General features: G+C 46.3%; 1 protein-coding gene across 1 annotated transcript in view; it reads left to right on the top strand.

The window, feature by feature from the left end:
• The window catches only part of LOC147448169 (c-Myc-binding protein), a 91023-nt gene that overhangs the window by 50331 nt on the left and 21605 nt on the right, over positions 1–19087 (top strand). The window contains exon 3 of the mRNA XM_086524026.1: positions 16158–16206. Coding sequence (XP_086380152.1) covers positions 16158–16206 — 49 coding nt within the window. The remainder of the gene's footprint in view (positions 1–16157; positions 16207–19087) is intronic.

Consider the following 19087-nt stretch of genomic DNA (forward strand, 5'->3'; position numbering starts at 1 on the left):
TTTTCAAGATTTTATGTACTTGAATTCGAGTTCTGTAGGTGGAGGAATTTATCCTAAGGAATTTTGTGAACTAAACTGTACCACAAATAGTGACTGTTGTTCCTTATTAGACCTTAAGATTTTTCAGACTCCCTTGGGATTAGCAGTAGATATCTATGATAAGCGCCTTGAACCAGAATATGCCAATCTAAAGATCATCCGTATGCCTCACATTTCTTCAAATATTTCTCTTTTAGCTAAGTACATTGTCATTTTCTTTCAACTATTTAGATTTTTTCTCGTCTTTGTTCTAGTAAATCTGCTTTTGTTGTATAATCGTGCCATCTTATTTCTTTACGCGTTGAGAAAGGATACTCATTCAAAAGAATCATGAAAATGTTCGTTCATTTCTGCATCATAGTAAGTTTATTTTTAATGTTCTTCCTTTGGAATGTTTAAGATAATCAGTAGTAAATTCAATAAAAGTGGGGAGCTGAAAAGCCCACTTATTGTTTGACTTAATAACGTACTATTTTGTTGTTTTGATCTCTAGCGCTTCTAGTATTTTTACTCTAGCTTGACAAATGCTAGCCTTTATCGTTGGTTTGTAGAGTACATTCAATGCATGAATGACCTATACAAACGTGCACCTACTCTTGGGCATTGACGACGTGAGTAGGGATGTCATAGCTATTGGCCAAGCTATGCATGATAAAGGTGATAATCTTATTCTTCTGTTTGGACAAGCAACAAAGTTGAGGTCACATATTGTCAAGTTTGGATCTTTGTACTTCTTTGGTTATTTGCAGCCTCTTCTTCGTAGGTTTGTAGTAGTACTCATTTTTCGATTTTGTATTTAGCTTACGTTAGGACTTAAGAATTTGTTCCTTTAGAAGTTGTTGTGTGAAGTTTGATTTTTAGGATTAAGTTTTTAAGATGTCTTATCCTTTTTTGTTTAAAGTTGAGTACTTGTTTTAAGTTTTAGCCAAGTAAGGTGCGTCAACTTATTTTGCGCATGCCTTTTCTAAAAACATTTAAGTTAATAATGCTTTGTTTTATCTAGTTTGTTTTGTAGCAAATAAAGTGATTTATATATTTTTTTTCTTTTTTCTTTTCTTGTGTCCCTTGCTTTTATAGTTTTATGAGTGCTTTACTCCCTCTTATAATTGGTGAGTTTAGACTACTTTGAACTTATGAAGGTATATCTGCTAGAGATCATTGAGATCTGGATGTGATGGCTGAGTGAATGAAACCTAAATGTGAACTGAATGAGATTCTAGTGCATCAAGATGTCTATGTGATGAGATGAATGGATACTGTTGAGAGTGCATCAAGAGTTCCGAAGGATGAGATGGCTGCACAGTAATTTAGGTGCATCAAGAGTTCTGGACGGAATGAGATGGCTAGATTAAATGATTGAAACACATGTTCAGTTTAGAGTTTTGAAAGCTTCAATCTTTGATGGTCCCCAAGAAGAAGGAACCCCTTTCTGTGTCAAATGTGTAATGGAGAAGCGATCTCCGCAAACTTCCGAATGGATCGCCGGTAATACGAGCACAAGCCCAAAAAGCTTCCAACTTTACGTACATTCTTCAAATTTGGCCAATCTCTAATGGTTTCAACCTTTGCCAGGTCCATCTTTACACCCTTTGTAGAGACAATGTGTTCAAAAATTGTATCTCTGGCAAGAAAAAATAGCTCTTTTTTCCGTTAACCACTAGTCGATGTTACCGTAGTGCCTGAAAAACCAGTAACAGATGGTGTCTATGCTCTGCCTCACTCTTGAAGAATACGTAAAAAAAGGTGCTCACAAATGACCGTTACTTTCTAAAAGTCGTGTCTATCATCCTCTTGAACGTTGCAGGAGCATTCATGAGACCAAAAGGCATCATTAAATACTTTTCAATCCAAGGGACGTCCTGAATGCGGTCTTGTATACATCTCCAAGAGCGACCGTGATCTGATGATAGCCACTTTTCAGGTCGATTTTGCTAAAACATGTAGAACCTTGTAGCTTGTTCAGTATATGATCGATCTTGGGTATTGGAAACGTGTTTTTGATGGTGATTTCTTTGAGAGCTCTGTAGTCAATGCACATTCTCCAAGAGTCATCTGTCTTCAATATCAACAACACTGGCAAACAATAAGGTGATGTATTGGGTTGAATTAGACCATTTTCTAGAAGCTCTTTTACTTGGTTTATAATTTCCTTATTTTGGGCGGCCGGTTTGGTGGCATGTTGTCGAGAATCAAATCAATGGTGTGATCTTCAGGTCGCTGAGGAGGTAACTCTCCTGGTAAGCCTCTAGAGAAACAATCGGCTTGAGCTTGTAGAAAATCTTGTCGTTCCCTCTCAAGGTCGGACAAATTTGACATTTTATTGTCATTTAACTCATTCAAGTAGATCGATATTACAAACAGATTTGATTTTATAAATTTCAAAATGACCGAAGCTGATACAAGTGGGACGGACTCGCCCCTTGATTTTACATCAAGAACTACATCTCACCCTTTTCATTCTTCAATGTCGCTTTCCTTGCCCTGTAGTCGACCACAACACCGTTCTTATGGAACGAGGGCATTCCCAAAAGGACGTCACACCTTGCTAAAGGCATGATGTAAAAGTCCTCATGCCCTATATACCCCTGACAATGCAACTAAAGTTTGCCTATGAGAGGTGTAATGGCAACATCCCGTCATGGTGCTGCTAGAATTGCCTCGGCTAGTGGTCCCCTTTCCTTTGGCGAAATTCCAAGTCAAGCAACGAATTTAGTCTCCTCCGTCAAAGAAGATAGGGGCTTTTTGATCTCATACTTTGTCCCACTTTTGTAGAGGTCCGTGCTTTCATCCATTTGTTCTGAGTTAGTCTCCACAAAATCGGGTACCAGTCCTACTTTTGTCTTGCCTTTGTTTGCTCGCTCCTCCGTCGATTTGGAACTCTCTTGCTTTTCCTTTGCCTGATCATTAGACGCTTTGTTGCACTTGGCAAGCACATGCCCTTGTTTCCCACATCTGTAACATTTGCCCTCTTTGTAGTACTCGGCGCGGTGCTTTGCTGACAATCTAGGGCCTGAAGGTTTCTTTTTCTGTTGCTTTCCCTTCTTTGTTAACGTTGGTTGGTTCTTGTTCAGTCCTGACTGCCACAAGTCTGTCTGTAGGTTAATTAAGAGTGCCTGCATGCATTGCAAACCCTTGTTTGGCATGTCCCATGCGCCACTTCATGGACTCGGACTTTTGCTGCAAATCAATAACTTCGTATCTCTTTGGGGAGTCCATATCAAAACCGCTCAACTTGTTGCTTGACGTTAATTTTCTTATAAGGAAGAGACAAGTAGAAAAGTATCCCAAAATCTTTGACAGTAAACATCCAATGTGTCTTCCTTGGTCATCCTCACATGATTCCAAGCGGTGATTACATCTTGCTCGTATTCTTGAGTGAGCCAAGAAGAGGTGAAAAATTGCTTGAACTGGGAGCACCTTGTCGGTGCTTTCCTACGTAACAGTAGGGTAGATGACCATGTTTGGGCATCCCCTTTGAGATAAGATGTCTCTCTTTGTACCTTGGAGTGTTATGAGTAACGCCCTCCTGAAAAAGCGATGTCAAACTGTTGGATAAAAGTGAGGGCTCTATGGGTATCCTTAAAGCTTGAAACCGTATCAAAATTTAAAGCCTGCCCACCCTCCTTAAAATCCTTGGGCTTCTTGCCCTTATCCTCAAGGTAGTCGTAGTGGTTGGCTCGATATAGATACTTTCTCTTCGTTGTGTACATCGGCTCATTGGAATCCGAACTCTGAGGACGAGGAATCCTCATCCGAACTATCAAAGTGCTTTCAAGATTTCTCGCGGGATCTACTCTTCTTTGCCTTCTTCTTGCCTTTGTTATTTCTATGAGTCTTTCTCTGCTTTTTGTCCTTTCTGTCCTCATCACTAGAGTCAGAGGAAGAACTCTCTGAACTGTCAGAAGAGGACGATGATGAACTTGGATCATCGTCAAATCAAACACGTTTCTTTGGTTTATTGGCGGCCTCAAAGGTAGATTTGTGATCTAAGTAGGCGGGATAGTCTACTACTCGACTCGTCTTCCATGACAGCCTCTTGGTCTTCATGAGTCTACCGACTCGTCGCTCCACAACTTCATTAGATTCATCCTTTGAGTACACTCTTTGTCTTGGTACCACCACAGTAGGTTTCTTCTCTAAAGGCAACTTGAGAGGCGAATGGATGGCGATACGCCATCGAGAGTGCATCTCGTCAAGGAAATGCTTCGCCAAAAATTTCGCGTACTGGGGATTCCTTGGAGGACCGTAGCATTTGTTGAGCACAATTGTCGACCTGTTGTTGAGGTTGCATCTCCATTATTTCATAAGCTGTGGGTGGAGACGGACCATAGTCTTCTCCCGACTCGTCAGAAGTCGATGGCTGTTGGATTTCCCATTGTTTCTTCTATACCCGAGTGGTCAGGTGCAACAGATTTCTATTGGCGGGATTGTTGACTTAATCCATGTGTATTGAGTTAAGGGATCGGATCCTCCCTAGAAGAAGAATCGTCTGAGCTAACTTGAGTTGTTTTCACGGACGATTACTCTTCTTTCAAGAAGGGGGGATGTCACAACTTACTGACGTGTCAAACCACTGAAGATTTGAGCCACAACCTTCATATCTTGGCCGAGGGGTCTGAACCCTAGAAGCAGTAGAAGAAGTTATTACCAAGTTATAGATCCTCACCGAGTGGGGCCAAATAATAAAATTTTCCCAACTTAAAGTATCCCTTTCGATGGGGCCTAAGCATGAAAATAAAGCGTGCACACACTCACAAAAGACTTGCGTGGAGAGATGATGACGTGGTAGGCCTCTACGGAAAGCCCGCAATTTGCACTGACAGGCTTACGTGGCACTGTACAGATTGTCATGATTTATGCCGTTGGATTGTTGACGTGGTAGGGCTCCGTACGAACAACCTTCATGGCGCATGCTTTTGGACACCGGAGCTTTTAGAGATGATGCTTTTCATGTAACTGCATTTGGTAGGCCAAGGGACTTTAAATAAGACCCATGAGCTCTCTCTATGGCATTCTACCTACAGGAGATGCAAAGCAAAGTCATGGGAGTTATACTTTGGTGAAGCAATATAAAGAAATACTGAAAGGGGCACCAAGGTTTGGAGACAGTTCTCTCTTGGGGTGGAACTCCACCACTCCATGTCTCATGTGTCGTGCGTCTCTATTAGTTCAGTTGTTTTAAAGTACTTAAAGTGTGTTCCATCCGTGTTGCCTCCATGTTTTGCGTTGGCAGCTTTTGGCTGTTTTGTGCATGCTTTTGGCAACAAATGCTTTTGGGTGTAAGAGCTTTTGGTTCAGGAGCGTTTTGGGGCTCGGCTTTTGGGCATCCCTTGTACTGTTTATAAGTGCCAGGAGGGCCAGTCTCTGGAGAACATCTGAATGTAGAGTTTCGTAGAGAGCTGGACCGTCGGGGAATTGTGACACAAAGTGATGATGTGGCGTGCCCAACTAGAAAGGAATGACCGAGAGGACAAGAAGCAAGGGAATCAGATGATAGCGCATCTGAGGGTTCCGACGAAGCAAGCGAATCAACAGATGGTTCCTCCTTAGACGATTGAGGTTAAGTGCCGGAGATCAGCGAGGCCACCAACAGTTCCTAGGACACAAGGCCACCAACGGGTCCCAGGGCACAATATCATCTGGTAGATTAGGAATTCCAAAGATGCAGATTGAGGAGCCAAGGATAAGGGAGGCCAACAGGGCTACCAATAGGTCACAGGGCACAAGAAAAAGAGAAAGGTGGTCCATCGGATAATTTGGTCAAGGATACTTTTTGGCCCTCAATGCAAAGTGGATGGAGAAGGAGAACATCGCAAATTCTCTTAGAGAGAGTTTTACCTTGAAGCCTTTGGATTATTAGTAGCATCTATACCAAAAGTTACCGATGAATCATGTAGCGCGGATAATGTGTCGTGCTCTCTACAGTGTGGGTGCCTCTCAGTGCAATGTGCGTGACAATCTCACTCAAACAGAATGAAACACAAAAACAATGGATAACAACAGAACAACAGAGACACAACAGTGGACCAGAACATGTGGACTCGACTATCTCAAAGAACCATGTACAGACTCTGGCGTGGTAGCACACTCAGCTCCAGCCCAGGACTCACAGGTACAAATGGGGGTGTCGAGGCTCAGATGTGCAGGGTGAGTGCCGAGGTGCTCTGTGTAAGCCTCGCTACTAAGACGACTACGTACAAGATAATCCTACCAAACGCTACTACTCATCTATCACCATAAAGAGCCACCAACGGCTCATAAATGTCAGCCATGTGGTGACCTGGCCACAAGGTCCACTAGACCACCGTCGGTAGGTACCCTGCCACGTGTCGCTCCCGAGACCAGAGGGTTCGTCTAGTGTGAACCAGACCAAGTGTAACCAACTGTCCAACTCATAGTTACAGGGGACGGGGGGGACGGGCCCTAGGGCCGGGGGACGGCCGTAACCAGGCCGGGAACGGTTGGGAACGCCGAGGGACGGACGAAAAACGAGCCGGACGGGCGGGTCGCAAGGGAGACGGACCGGGGTCGGCCGGGGTCGGACCGGAACAGATTCAAAAAAATGGCCGTTTTTGACTGTTTGCAACGCATAGTCTCAATGCTCAATGCTCATTCCATTTCCCTCAAGCTCAAGGCTCAAGCTCATTCCATTTCCCTCAAGCTCAAGGCTCAAGTTTGAACTTTGAAGCTCTCCTTTACTCTCTCTCCACACAAGCTCTCCTCTAACCCTTCTAACTTCTAAGCTCTACTCTCTCGAGTCTCTCCACCATCATGTCATCTCAAGCCAACTCCACTTCTCAAGCCGCTTCTTCTCGAAGGAGGCCCGCCGTGCAAACGTGGTCATGGTGGGATGAAGTCGACTTTAGCTCGCGTGGCAAAGGTGGCGGTGCAAGACCATGGACGTGCAAGCTATGTCCATACAAGAGATCGGGTGGTTCAAACAAAGTGCAAGCCCATCTTCTTCATGAACCCGGTCACGAGGTGAAGTTTTGCCCTCATGTAGCTCCCGAGAAGAGGTTGGATCTTCTTGAGAAGCTCACGGTGTATGAGGTTGCGGAAGCGTCCAAGAGGGGCCGTTTTGTTGCCGTTGATCCCTCCGCCACAGCGACACCGCGAGAGCAAAGGGAAGCCAACCTTGACGACATCTCTCGAACCTTTAAGAGCCATGGATCTACACCGTCCTCTTCCCTTCCGCATCGCTAAACCACTCTCAACGAAAATTGGAATCCTAAATTAAAGGAAGAGGTGGATAGGTCGGTTGCCCGATTCTTCTTCCACGACCACATTGCCTTCCATGCTTCGCGGTGAGTTTCCCTTGGCATATGCACATTGCAATCTTCCATTTTGTATTCATAATGGGTTATAATTTCTCTACTCTCCATACTAACGCAACATGCTCTATTTTGTGTGGATAGGTCTCCATACTTTCGAACCATGGTTACGAAAATAGGGGAATATGGCTCCTCTTATGTGCCACCTTCATCGGAGAGGCTTCGCACCACCCTCCTTGACAAAGAGAAGCTTGCCGTGGAGCAAGCGACCCAAGCAACAAAGGATTTATGGGAGACCAATGGCGTCTCTCTTCTTGTAGATGGATGGAGCGACACCCGCAAGCGGTCCATCCACGGGGTGGTGGCCTACTCTCAGGGGGAGATGTACTTTGTGGAGTCACATGATGCATCCGATAGTGGCAAGGCCGCTGAGATGCTTGCTGCGGAGTGGACAAGCACCACAGAGATCACCGGCCCGGAGAATGTCCTTTGTATGGTTGCAGATGGAGAGGCGTCAAATAGTGCAGCTGGAGCTATCATTGAGGGCATGTATCTCAGCATCCATGTCACATTTTGCATGGCGCATTGCCTCAATAACCTCCTCAAGGACATAGGGAACTTGTCATGGATTTCACCCACCATTGGTGTCGCCTCTCGAATTGTCTCCTTTGTGCTCAACCATCAAAAAGTGCGCCATGAATTCCCAAAGAGGAGCCACTTGTCTTTGCTCAAATATTCAGAGACAAGATTTGTATTCAATTGGCTTATGCTAGGCGGCTTGTCTACATGTGGCGGAGCCTTAAGGGGCCTCTTTCTCAGTGATGAGTTCCAGGCCATGCCGGAGTCTACATCAGCAGTAGGATTGAAATGCCGAGAATGGGCTGACGATGCCGCTTGGTGGGAGGAGGTGAAGACTCTTGACGCCATGGTCAAGCCTATACTACACCTACTTCGAGTGGTGGATGGCTTCCAGCCATGCATTGGCAAAGTCTACGAAGCCATGGATCGGATGATAGAGGCACTTGAGAAGCTTGTGCCTGACCCTGTTCAGTATGCGGAGATTCATGGCTTGTGTGAGTCGAGGTGGAATGGATACTACTCTCCACTTCATGCGGCAGCTTATGTGCTTGACCGTGAGTTTCAAGGAAGGCGTCAAGAGACTGACAAGGAGGTGAGCAAAGGATGGCGGCTTGCATTTGAGCGCCTTGAGCCTAGCAGTGACATTAGGCGCAAGATTAGAGACGAGCTACTCAACTACAGGCAAAAGAAGGGCTCCTATGGATGTGTAGATGCATAGCTTGATCGCAACAAGATTGGCTCGGTTTTGTGGTGGGAGGACTATGGAGGAGATGGCCCACATTTGCAGCGCTTGGCTGTTCGTGTCCTTAGCCAAGCATGTACCACTAGTTGCTTGGAGCAACTATGGAGTGTGTACAGCCACATTGCCTCTAAGAAGAGGAATCGCCTTGGGGTTCAGAGGGCCAATGATTTGGTGTTTGTGAGCGCTAACTTGCGCATGCTTGCCAAAAGCGTCACACACAAGGCAGATCCTTTCACTGAGTGGGAGATGGCACAAGAGAATCCATCTATGGCCGATACTCTTTTGGAGGAGCTAGAGGAGGATTTCGAGCCTCAATGCGAGCCTCCCGAGCCGGAGCCCTCATACGTCGCTGACGACCTCGACTACGACGACGATGTGGAGATTCAGTAGGCGAGCACTTCTTGAGTTTCATGATCATTGATCACTCGACTCTCGAGTCTAGACTCTTGAGTCTACGACTCTACCTACTACATAGCCCTTCGTACTTTTTGTTATCCTTGAGGCCTCAGGCTTGTCCTAAGTCCTTTAGGCTTTTTGACTCTTGAGCCCTTGTGGCATGCACTTCTCATTTTGTATCCATCGATCATCGATGTTTTATTAGCACATTTCAGCCTATATGACTCGTGTTCTTTGGTCTATTTAGTGTAAATTTATGGTCAAAGTGATGCTCTATGTGTGTAGGTCAAAAAATGCCAAAAAAACTCTCTTTTTTTTTTGCCGTTCCGACCTCTGTCCCCGTTTCCTGACTTTTGCCGTCCCGACCCCGTTCCCGACCCCGACCTGCCGTCCCATGTAACTATGGTCCAACTGTGTGTCCTATGAAGTGACACTGTAGCCCTGCTACAGGTTGCCCGCTAGAAGACCGCTCACCGTCTCGGTGAGAGGAATACTAAAAAAACTGTGAAAGAAAACCACTAGGTACTGCCTCCGTACATTTCTTGAAGCAGGTGTTAGGCCCAACCATGACCTTGCATTCCTCAAAAGTGGAGTAAAACACTGCCCTGCTTGCAACGCCTTAAGCAAACTCAAAATTACTTCTTCATGCCCTCGATCCTTCTGCTTCAGATATTCTGAGCTCACCTCAATCAAGTCATCATAAAGGTCCAATCCTGCTTCAATGGATTGACATGTCTCTCCATCCAGAGAACCTTTGAACCTTTGAACTCTGAAGTACCCTCCCCCAGACTGGCAGAGTTGTTATGTCTGCTCTGCCTTTTATAGGCTGAAGACATGCTGAGGCTCCTCTCTTGGTTAGCAAGACCTGCCTTTCTTGGAAATGTAAGCTCACTTGCATCTCTGCTGCTTTGAATTTCTTGTGGAAGGGCTGTTCCGGGAGGCAGACCTCTAGAGAACCGAGTGGGGGTCCGAGATGCACTTGGTGTTTCTGAGCTTTGGCCACTGTCTCTTTCGCGGCAAGGAGAGAAAGGAGGGAAATGCCCAGAACAAAAGGCACTGTGTTGTTTGTGCCTACTACACGAGAACGCTCGACCAACAGGTAGAAACTTTGCAACCTCGAGAGCAAGAAGTGCAAGTAGCATTTGAAACAAAATGAAAAGAGCCAGCACAAACTCGTAGCATGTAGAGATTAGGCCAGAAATCCTCCATGGATTGCTGCCATTCATGGCGTGTGGATATATCAATAAAAAGTCACAATACAAGAAAAGCCCCAACGTGGAAAATATCAGCTCAGCTCAGCTCAGCGAGGGGAAAGGGGGAGGGTAGGGGCGAGAGGAAATTGAGGGGGTGGGCAAGGGTGGGTAGGGGCGAGGGGAAGTGAGGGGGTGGGCAAGGGTGGGTAGGGGCGAGAGGAAGTGAGGGGGAGGGTAGGGGCGAGGGGGTGGGCAAGGGTGGGAAGGGGCGAGGGGAAAGGGGGAGGGTAGGGGCGAGGGGAAGTGAGGGGGTGGGCAAGGGTGGGTAGGGGCGAGGGGAAAGGGGGAGGGTAGGGGCGAGAGGAAGTGAGGGGGAGGGTAGGGGCGAGGGGAAGTGAGGGGGTGGGCAATGGTGGGAAGGGGCGAGGGGAAAGGGGGAGGGTAGGGGCGAGGGCGAGTGGGTAGGTGAGGGGGCTAGGGACTAGGGGCGAGGGAGAGGGACTAGGGGACGAGGGCGAGTGGGATAGACAAGGGGCTGGGGGACTTAAGGGGCGAGGGCAGGGAGGGGGTGGGGTGAATAGGGCGTGAGCTGGGCAATGGAGAGGGAGAGGGACTAGGGCGAGGGTGTGAGGTTGAGTGGGTAGGTTCGAGTTGGGAGAGAGGTGGGTAGAGTTGGGAGTTGGGAAAGGGAGAAGAGGTAGCAGACCATGATGAGCAAGGTAAGGGCCAAGGACAGAACGAACTATCATTAGCAAGATAATTATCAAGAGTAAGGAATTCGTCAAGCAGGCCGGGCTCTGTGAAGGGAGTTCGCTAGACCCAGAGCAGAGCTTCGTTCTGGTCGTAGCAGCAGACATCTCTGAGGCTGATGTTTGAAGGGTGGTGAACTCTTGTGGTCGAGATTTCTTACTGCTTCTATGCTTCTTCATAGGCTCAGGTGGCTCATTGGGTTTAGTTACTGTGGAAACATTAGAAGAGGGTGTACCTTCATGCAAAGAGTGAATAGAGACTCCATAACAAGGCATAGATTTGGTAGCCTCTAACCACTCTAACAGATCTTCATTTGACCCTTCAGGTGTAGTAGGTTGTTCTTGTTCAGGTTTGGTTTCCATTGACAAAGAAACTTGCTGCACCACGGGATCCATACCACCTTCTACGAGAATGGGTTGCATCGAGGAGCTAGAAGTATGTATCCACATTGTGTCGTTTCCCCAATCATGAAGTGCTTTAGTGTGTCGCAGCCATGGTCTTCCAATGAGCAAAGGAAATCCGCCTTCAACATGGGGAAGACGAACCACAACAAAATCCAAGTTAAAAGTAAAGTCTTGTACTTGCAGAGGCACATTGTCCACTATGCCCACTGGGTAGACTGTCCACTGGTCGGCCAATGTAACTGTGAAGGGAGCAAGGCGAGTAGGCTGTAGACCTAGAGCTAACATAGTGAACTCGGGCATCAGGTTGATGCCAGATCCACCATCAACGATGACGCCGGATAGCTGGTGCCCAAGAATAGATACAATGAGATGAGGACTTTTATAATCGGTGAGGGGAGCAGTTAGATAGGAAATCGAATAAGACTCTGAGGGCTGTACAGGGAGGTGCCCGCCACTAGGCCCAACCCCCGGGTACAGAGACTGAATGACTGACAGGGTGTCACTTCTGAGTGTTGCGTCGAGCCTTAGCATGTCGTATAGTGACACCTGTTCAAAATGGCTTTTGCTGTGGGTTTGGCGCCTTCGAACTGGGCTCCCTTTGGGACCTTAATCTGTTCCAAGTCAGCCACTGCTTCCAAGAAGGCTCCATCAATGTCGGATAACAAGGAAGTTGGTTTGCTCTGAGCAATTTTGAAGGACTCGTCCTTTGGGTCAGGTAGACCAGATTGAGGAAGTGGGGACTGGCGAGGTGGACCTGTGGGCAGACTGAGACCAAGAGCTGCTCTTTGTGCCCGAGTAAGGACACCAGCAAGCTCCTCCACTTGCAGTGGCTTAACCACATGAGTAGCAGGTGATGGTTGAGGCACGGTGTTCACAGTAATCAAGTTTATCTTCGGGAAGGTGAATTCTTGCTGGTTCTGAGTCGAGCCTGAAGATGTGGATGCCCTTTGCGTGGGACAATCCTTACTGTAGTGATCCTTCGAATCAGGGCAATGACGACAAGGAGGGGACCCCTCAGGTAAAGGACACTTGCTCTGATAATGCCCATATTCTCCGCATCTGTAGCAGAGTATGGGCTGATTGGAAGGATGAAACGGGGGACGAGGTGGTTGCTGCATGGAGTTGGAGGCTGAAGTGTAAAAGCTCTGAGGGGTTGAGGTGGCATTAGCATTATAAAAACTTTGAGTCGGGAAAGTACTTGACATACCTTGGTCAGCAGGGGTATTGAGCAAAGGTGGCATGTAGTTGGGATGGCCGTAGTGGGAAACCATGTTGGATGCTGGTGCTAACCCCTGTTGGAGAGTAGGACCAAGACTTTGCTGTATTTTGTGCAATCCCTTTATATAGTAGCAATCCTTATCTTCATGACCCGATTTTTCATAGAAGTGGCAATAAGAGCGAAGGGGACAGTCCAGTGGAGGGTGTCCTGGAGAGCGGCATGAACTACACCATACCATAGCCTTAGTCTCCTGCTGAGACCTGAGCTCTTCTAACTCTCTTTTAAGTTGATCATAAGCCTCTTGATGTGGAGGCTTCTTCTGTCTGAGAGAGAAGGATCTCTCTTCTTGAAGGGCCCGCTGTAACTTAAGGGCTTCCAGTTCCCTTCATAAAGAAGTCAAGGGGTCTGATGGACTGTCCACGAGTACAGGGGAAGTATCTAACTGAGGAGAGTCAGTGAACTGCATTCTTGCTCCCTCTATACTAGTAGCAGTAGCAACAAAGTCTCCTAGACTGGCTTCAGGAGGGAGGCTTTCTCTGAGCTTTTGTTGAGAAGTCTTAGGTAGAGCCTTCTCTACCCACTTCTTCACCATGAATTCCCCTGGTTACTGAGGCAGCTTGGCGACCAGGGACTTTGTTCTGGTCATGAGCTCTGCAAATGTCTCCTTGGGCTGGAGCAACAGGTTGGCCAACTCATCTAGAATCTTCTCTTGATAATCCCCTGGTCGGAAAGCTTCACAGAACTGCTGTCTTAACATGGTCCAAGTAGTAAAGTGGTTTTCAGCAAACTGATTGTACCATTTATCTGCAAGACCATCCAAGGTGGACGGGAAGAGAACCAGGTATGCGTCTTCTCTGTTGAGGCCACGACCTCTGCAAAGAGAGACAAACCTCCGAGCATGGTCGTTTGCATCCTCTGTGGAGAGACCCTTAAAGGTAGGGAACTTGATGTTCACCTTTGCCAGAACACTTGTGAGCTCCTCCATGGCCTCTTGCTCCTGAGTCTGTTGCTCACTAGCTTGCTGTAACAAAATGGGGGAGAGCCTTACCGGAGAAGGTGACCTAGAGGATGTAGAACCGGCCGAAGGAATGGAGGTAGCCGTATGAGTCGGTATGGGTGATGGGGTTAATATGCTTCTACTGGGCACCAAGGGTTGACGCCGTCTGTGGTAGTACTTCAGAGGACTCAGTAGTGCACTTTGACGCTCCAATGACCTCCTTGTATGTGTCATGCAGTAACAGCCAACCCCACCAAGCTTTGGCCAAGAAGACCTTCACTTGGGCAAGACGACCGTCACTTGGCTGAACCTTGGTCTAGACTCTACTAGACCAGGGCGAGTGACTAGACCACCTGGCCTCGACCAGGACGAGGAAGGACTAGACGAGGACGAGGACTGGGTGGACCAGGGTGAGAGAGGACCAGACCAGCAAGGCGAGAGACTAGACCAGTTAGATTAAGCTATCAAGGCTGAAACTGGACCAGACCAACAAGCTGCACAGGCGAAGCGAAGAAAACCAGCTACTCAAGAGAGTGAGACTTCAGTTGAGGTCCCACCGTGATCGCCAAAATGAGAGCACCTGTAGTGCGGATAATGTGTCGTGCTCTCTACTGTGTGGGTGCCCCTCAGTGCAATGTGCGTGACAATCTCACTCAACAAATGGAAACTCACTCAAACAGAATGAAACACAGAAACAATGGATAACAATAGAACAACAGAGACACAACAGTGGACCAGAACATGTGGACTCGACTATCTCAAAGAACCATGTACAGACTCTGGCGTGGCAGCACACTCAGCTCCAGCCCAGGAGTCACAGGTACAAATGGGGGTGTCGAGGCTCAGATGTGCAGGGTGAGTGCCGAGGTGCTCTATGTAAGCCTCGCTACTAAGACGACTACGTACAAGATAATCCTACCAAACGCTACTACTCATCTATCACCATAAAGAGCCACCAACGGCTCATAAATGTCAGCCATGTGGTGACCTGGCCACGAGGTCCACTAGACCACCGTCGGTAGGTACCTTGCCACGTGTCACTCCCGAGACCAAAGGGTCCGTCCAGTGTGAACCAGACCAAGTGTAACCAACTGTCCAACTGTCTGTCCTGTGAAGTGACACTGTAGCCCTGCTACAAATCAGCAGGTTGAATCTGGTGCAGTGCGGACTACACAAGAGGGAAGCTAATTTCTCTTTGAGATTTAGGGGTATTGGCGGGCTGACAGTATTTTGCGGGATGGGTTTATGAAGGTTTGTCCAGTGAATTGGAAATTTCTTTAATTGAATCGAAAACATGTGCTCTTTCATGTGTGTATTGTTAGAGCCATGTAGAGAAAGATGAAATGCCAGGAGAATTTTGTGTGATGAATGATTTGAACTTAGTGTATCTAGACACGATGTAATGGCTAAATGGATGAGATTCAAGTGCCTCAAGATGTCTATCTGGATGAGATGATTGGATACTGTTGTGAGCCCATCAAGAGAACTGGATGTGAACTGAATGAGATTCAAGTGCATCAAGATGTCTCTTTGGATGAGATGATTGGATACTGTTGTGAGCGCATCAAGAGTTGCGGAAGGATGAGATGGCTGCATAGTGATCTAGGTGCATCAAGAGTTCTAGATGGGATAAGATGGTTAGATGGTATCTCTTGTACTATTTATAAGTGCGAGGATTAATCTTACATTGTCTCCAAAAGTTCATTATTCGCAAGAAAATTGGAGACGTGAAGCACCTCATAGGATAAAAAATGGGCTTGTTTAACTGAAGTATTGATGGCCACGATTCACCAACTTAGACATGCCCCATGATCTAACAAGCGACCATCTAAATGTGTTACTAATTGCACCTTGCAACATCATCCAATGTTTGCAAACAATGATGACTAGCAAGATATTAATGCCTGACCTGTCAAGGTGTACAGAACAGTTGAGGTGTGAACCCTGAACTGTGACAATTTATGCTATGTTCGTAGCTTTAGGAGTGAAATTTGAGCAGTTCTAATGGCTGTAGAGGCTTTTAACCAAATCACAGACTCCATCTTGATGAGGGGGCCTTTCATCTTACTACAAGGTGCATAACATGCTTATAGAGCATGGAAAAGTGTAAACAGAGTCACCTTAAGTTTTAAAAACAAGGTTACTTCATATGTAAGGAATGTCACTTTAAATTTAATGGCATAACATGCTAGATGGTTTGCTAATATTTGCCATCTCTGTAGCTTGAACTCATCTCTGTAGCTTGAACTACCTATTTGTATGTTTGGATACTAGTTCTCGTGTAAACTTGCTATCACAAGCTGTTAATGGGTGAATTTTCTCCCTCTCCCCTTTTTCTGACTATGGCAATTGCTTAACTATGTTCTGTTCTTCTTGCCCTAGCTACTCATAGTTTCTGAAAATAATTATTTTGTTGTCGACAAGCAGTCGTGTGTAGACTTTGATTATTTGATGTTATTGTTAAGTTGCTAGCTAGTAGATCAAAGGGGGTTGCTTTAATATGTCAGTAAATTCTAAGCAATACTTGAAAGTTGAAGCTTATTTTTCTTTTGTTTTATTGATGACAGTGCTTGTGAATCTCTATGAAGAGAATGAAAAGCCTCCTTCTGCAATAGAGTGAGTTGGCCTCCATGCTTCAGCTTTTGGAATTGAACAGCACCTTAATCTTTTGATTGTGCTTGTTTTGTTGTGTTTGACAAAAAATTGCATTCTTACTGCTTGATGTGGAGCTTGGTATGGATCTTGTTATTTATGTTATTGACAGTTCCCAATAAGGTCCTCATTTTGAAGCTCTGGTCTTGGCTTATAGGTTTCATCATGCTACATAATTAAAAAGCAATCAGGGTTGCTTTTGACTTGCAAAATGCTGCACATGACATTTGCTAGCTTGATTGTCAACGAAGGATGGGTTGGTCTTGTTTGGACCTCATTGAGCAAAGCAGTTAAAAAATAAAATAAAATCTATGCATGTTCACTTAAGACTAATTGTAGACTTTTCTCTGGGAGGAAAGAAGTGGAGTGGGAATTGTAAGGACTTAATTTTCGCAAGCTGTGGACTTTCCTGGTATTGACTACCTGAAGGAGTTGTTTGGCTTCTGTTTCATGTTTTAAAAGGATTGAAGTCTGGACCCTCGAGAAGGGGGATTGACCTGATTTGTTGTTAACACAGGTATTATGAAATGGAGGTAGTGAAAGGAAGTTTCTTTTAGAAAGTAGGCAGAAAGGTGGCGTGCCCTGCAAGCGGGTGAGAGAAACTCCAAAATACAGATGCAGTTCCTTGGGTTATCATTTTGACTGGCTGTTACACTTACGGGCAAGCTTCAAGATTCCTAATTTCTAGCCCAGCAGTTGTCAATCCATTGTGTACGACTAAGATTGCTAAGATAGTTTTGACAGTCAATCAAGTGAGGTAAACACAATAGAGTAGTCTTGCAGTGCCACACTGTGGGTGTTTCAGCCGGAAATTGTGGTCATGACAAAAGGCCCTCAAGACTCAAGTGCCATAAGAAGACACAGAGCAGGCTTTGAGTTGCTCGGGCTTTACCATAGTATAATGGTGGTGCAATGAAGTAAATGTCTGGCACGTTTGCAACCTTGTCGAGCATCGAGGAGGAGTATTTGACCATCCAAAACGGACATCTCCGATGCGTCATGAGATGGGTGACATAGAGCATCGCAAAAGAGTTGTCCGTAAGCTCGGTGAGGGAGAAAAAAACTGATGGGTATTTTGATGTGTCACATGGTGGGTGGGCTGGAGCATCGGATAGGGAATATTCCATAGTCAAAGTAGATTCTGAACTGACTTAGTGTTGTGCACAAGAAATGAGAGACAAGCACTTGAATGAAGATGGGTTCTGAGTAAGCTTTGGGGAAATGCAGTTGCTTTTGAAATAAGTGAGTTGCTTTTTGGGAAAGTAGATTCTTTTCCGTAAAGGAGTCTATGTTAGCATTGCATTTGTGCATGAGACTGCATCCAAGGACACCTGGGTTGTGATTGTGTAAGCATATTTTTCAGCTTAAAGTGTTTATTGATTTTTTGGTAGGTTCACACCATTTATAAAATTGTCCGGTGCCCACTTCATAAGTGGGCAGCCTTCTGCGAATTAAGTGGCCAAAATCTGGGCGTCCCCTCTTCCTGGCAACAAGGGACCCCTTTCTCTTTCTTTTTAGCAGTAGCAAGGAGGTGCCCCTATTTCAGCTCCCTTGGAAAAGCTAGGCGTCCCCAGATCAGCCCAATTTTTGCCGGCCTTCCAATACCATCATCTAGCGCCTCAATTTTGGCAATTGTAGCAGAAGAGCAAGGCGCCAAAGACTCCTCCATGCTGCTGCATATTTCACCTGCAAAGACGATGATGCCAACGAGGGCTGTCCTAAGTGTATCAGATGTTTCTTGGGCCGAGTAGACAAGTTCCTTTAAAGATCGCTGAGTTTCTCTGTTTTCAGCCCATAGACGTCGTAGATGGGGCTAATCTACTAGAAGGAACCCAAGAGCACAGCGTTGTGGTGTGTCGATCTATAAGGAAAGGTCCCCTTGTTCATAGGTGATGCTTTTCATGTTTAGATGACGTGATCTATGAGCGTTTGTTTGCAGGTGTTCTCCCTTCGCACAAGGGAGGAGTAGAGGAAGGGAAGAGCCTCTCCAAAAGAAAAGCGCTTTGTGGAAATAGAGCCAGGTCAGCCCAAAGGGTTCTGCACTCTAAGATTGGCAGTAGATCCACAGATTTGAGAGTTGTAGACTCTCAATTTGAGATCAGGGAGTAGAGATTTCCAAGGAGAAACATCGTGTCCAAGATAGAAGGGTAGATGCTAAGGATTCTGCTGAGAGGACTCCGGGTATAGAGTCTGAATAAAGTTATAGGAATGCCATGCCCTGAGATTGGGTAATGAGTTTGAGAGATGAGAGCCTTGGTTCTGGAGGATTCCGAGTTTGCAACAGAGGTTCCTGAGATTAGGGTTTTACCCCAAGTTCAGGAAGCAAAGCCTTCCGAGTTCCATCAAGTCAATGTGGGAATACGTTCGGTTCATGTGCTTGTATGATGAATTCTCCCCAATAATAAAGATACTCTTTTTGACGGGGGACCAGCCCATCTTCAGATCCCAAATACTGTGTCGTCTTCTCTCTCTCTCTCTCTCTCTCTCTCTCTCTCTCTCTCTCTCTCTCTCTCTCTCTCGCGGGAGGACAGGCCGCACTGATGGATGGGGGGACATGGAGAAGCCTCTGGTCTCTATGATCTCGCGGCTCATTAGAGCTAAGGCTTCAGTACACTTGCTATTGTCCGAGCAGAGCTAGCTGCCCCCCACTAGTGGTTGAGGCGCTCACCAGATCTGTCTCCTTCATACACCGCATGTGGGAACTTCCCAGAGACAGATATGCACGCCTAGTCCTCTCGACAGTTAGTTATGCAGGGAGATGCAACATGCTGGTATGGGGAGATGACATCATTGTTTCAGGCACATGGGTTCAACATAGATAGATTGCCTCCCTTCTAGTACTCAT

Source organism: Adiantum capillus-veneris, chromosome 11, assembly GCF_014529385.1.
Source record: "Adiantum capillus-veneris isolate H3 chromosome 11, ASM1452938v2, whole genome shotgun sequence".
NCBI classification, from domain to species: Eukaryota; Viridiplantae; Streptophyta; class Polypodiopsida; order Polypodiales; family Pteridaceae; genus Adiantum; species Adiantum capillus-veneris.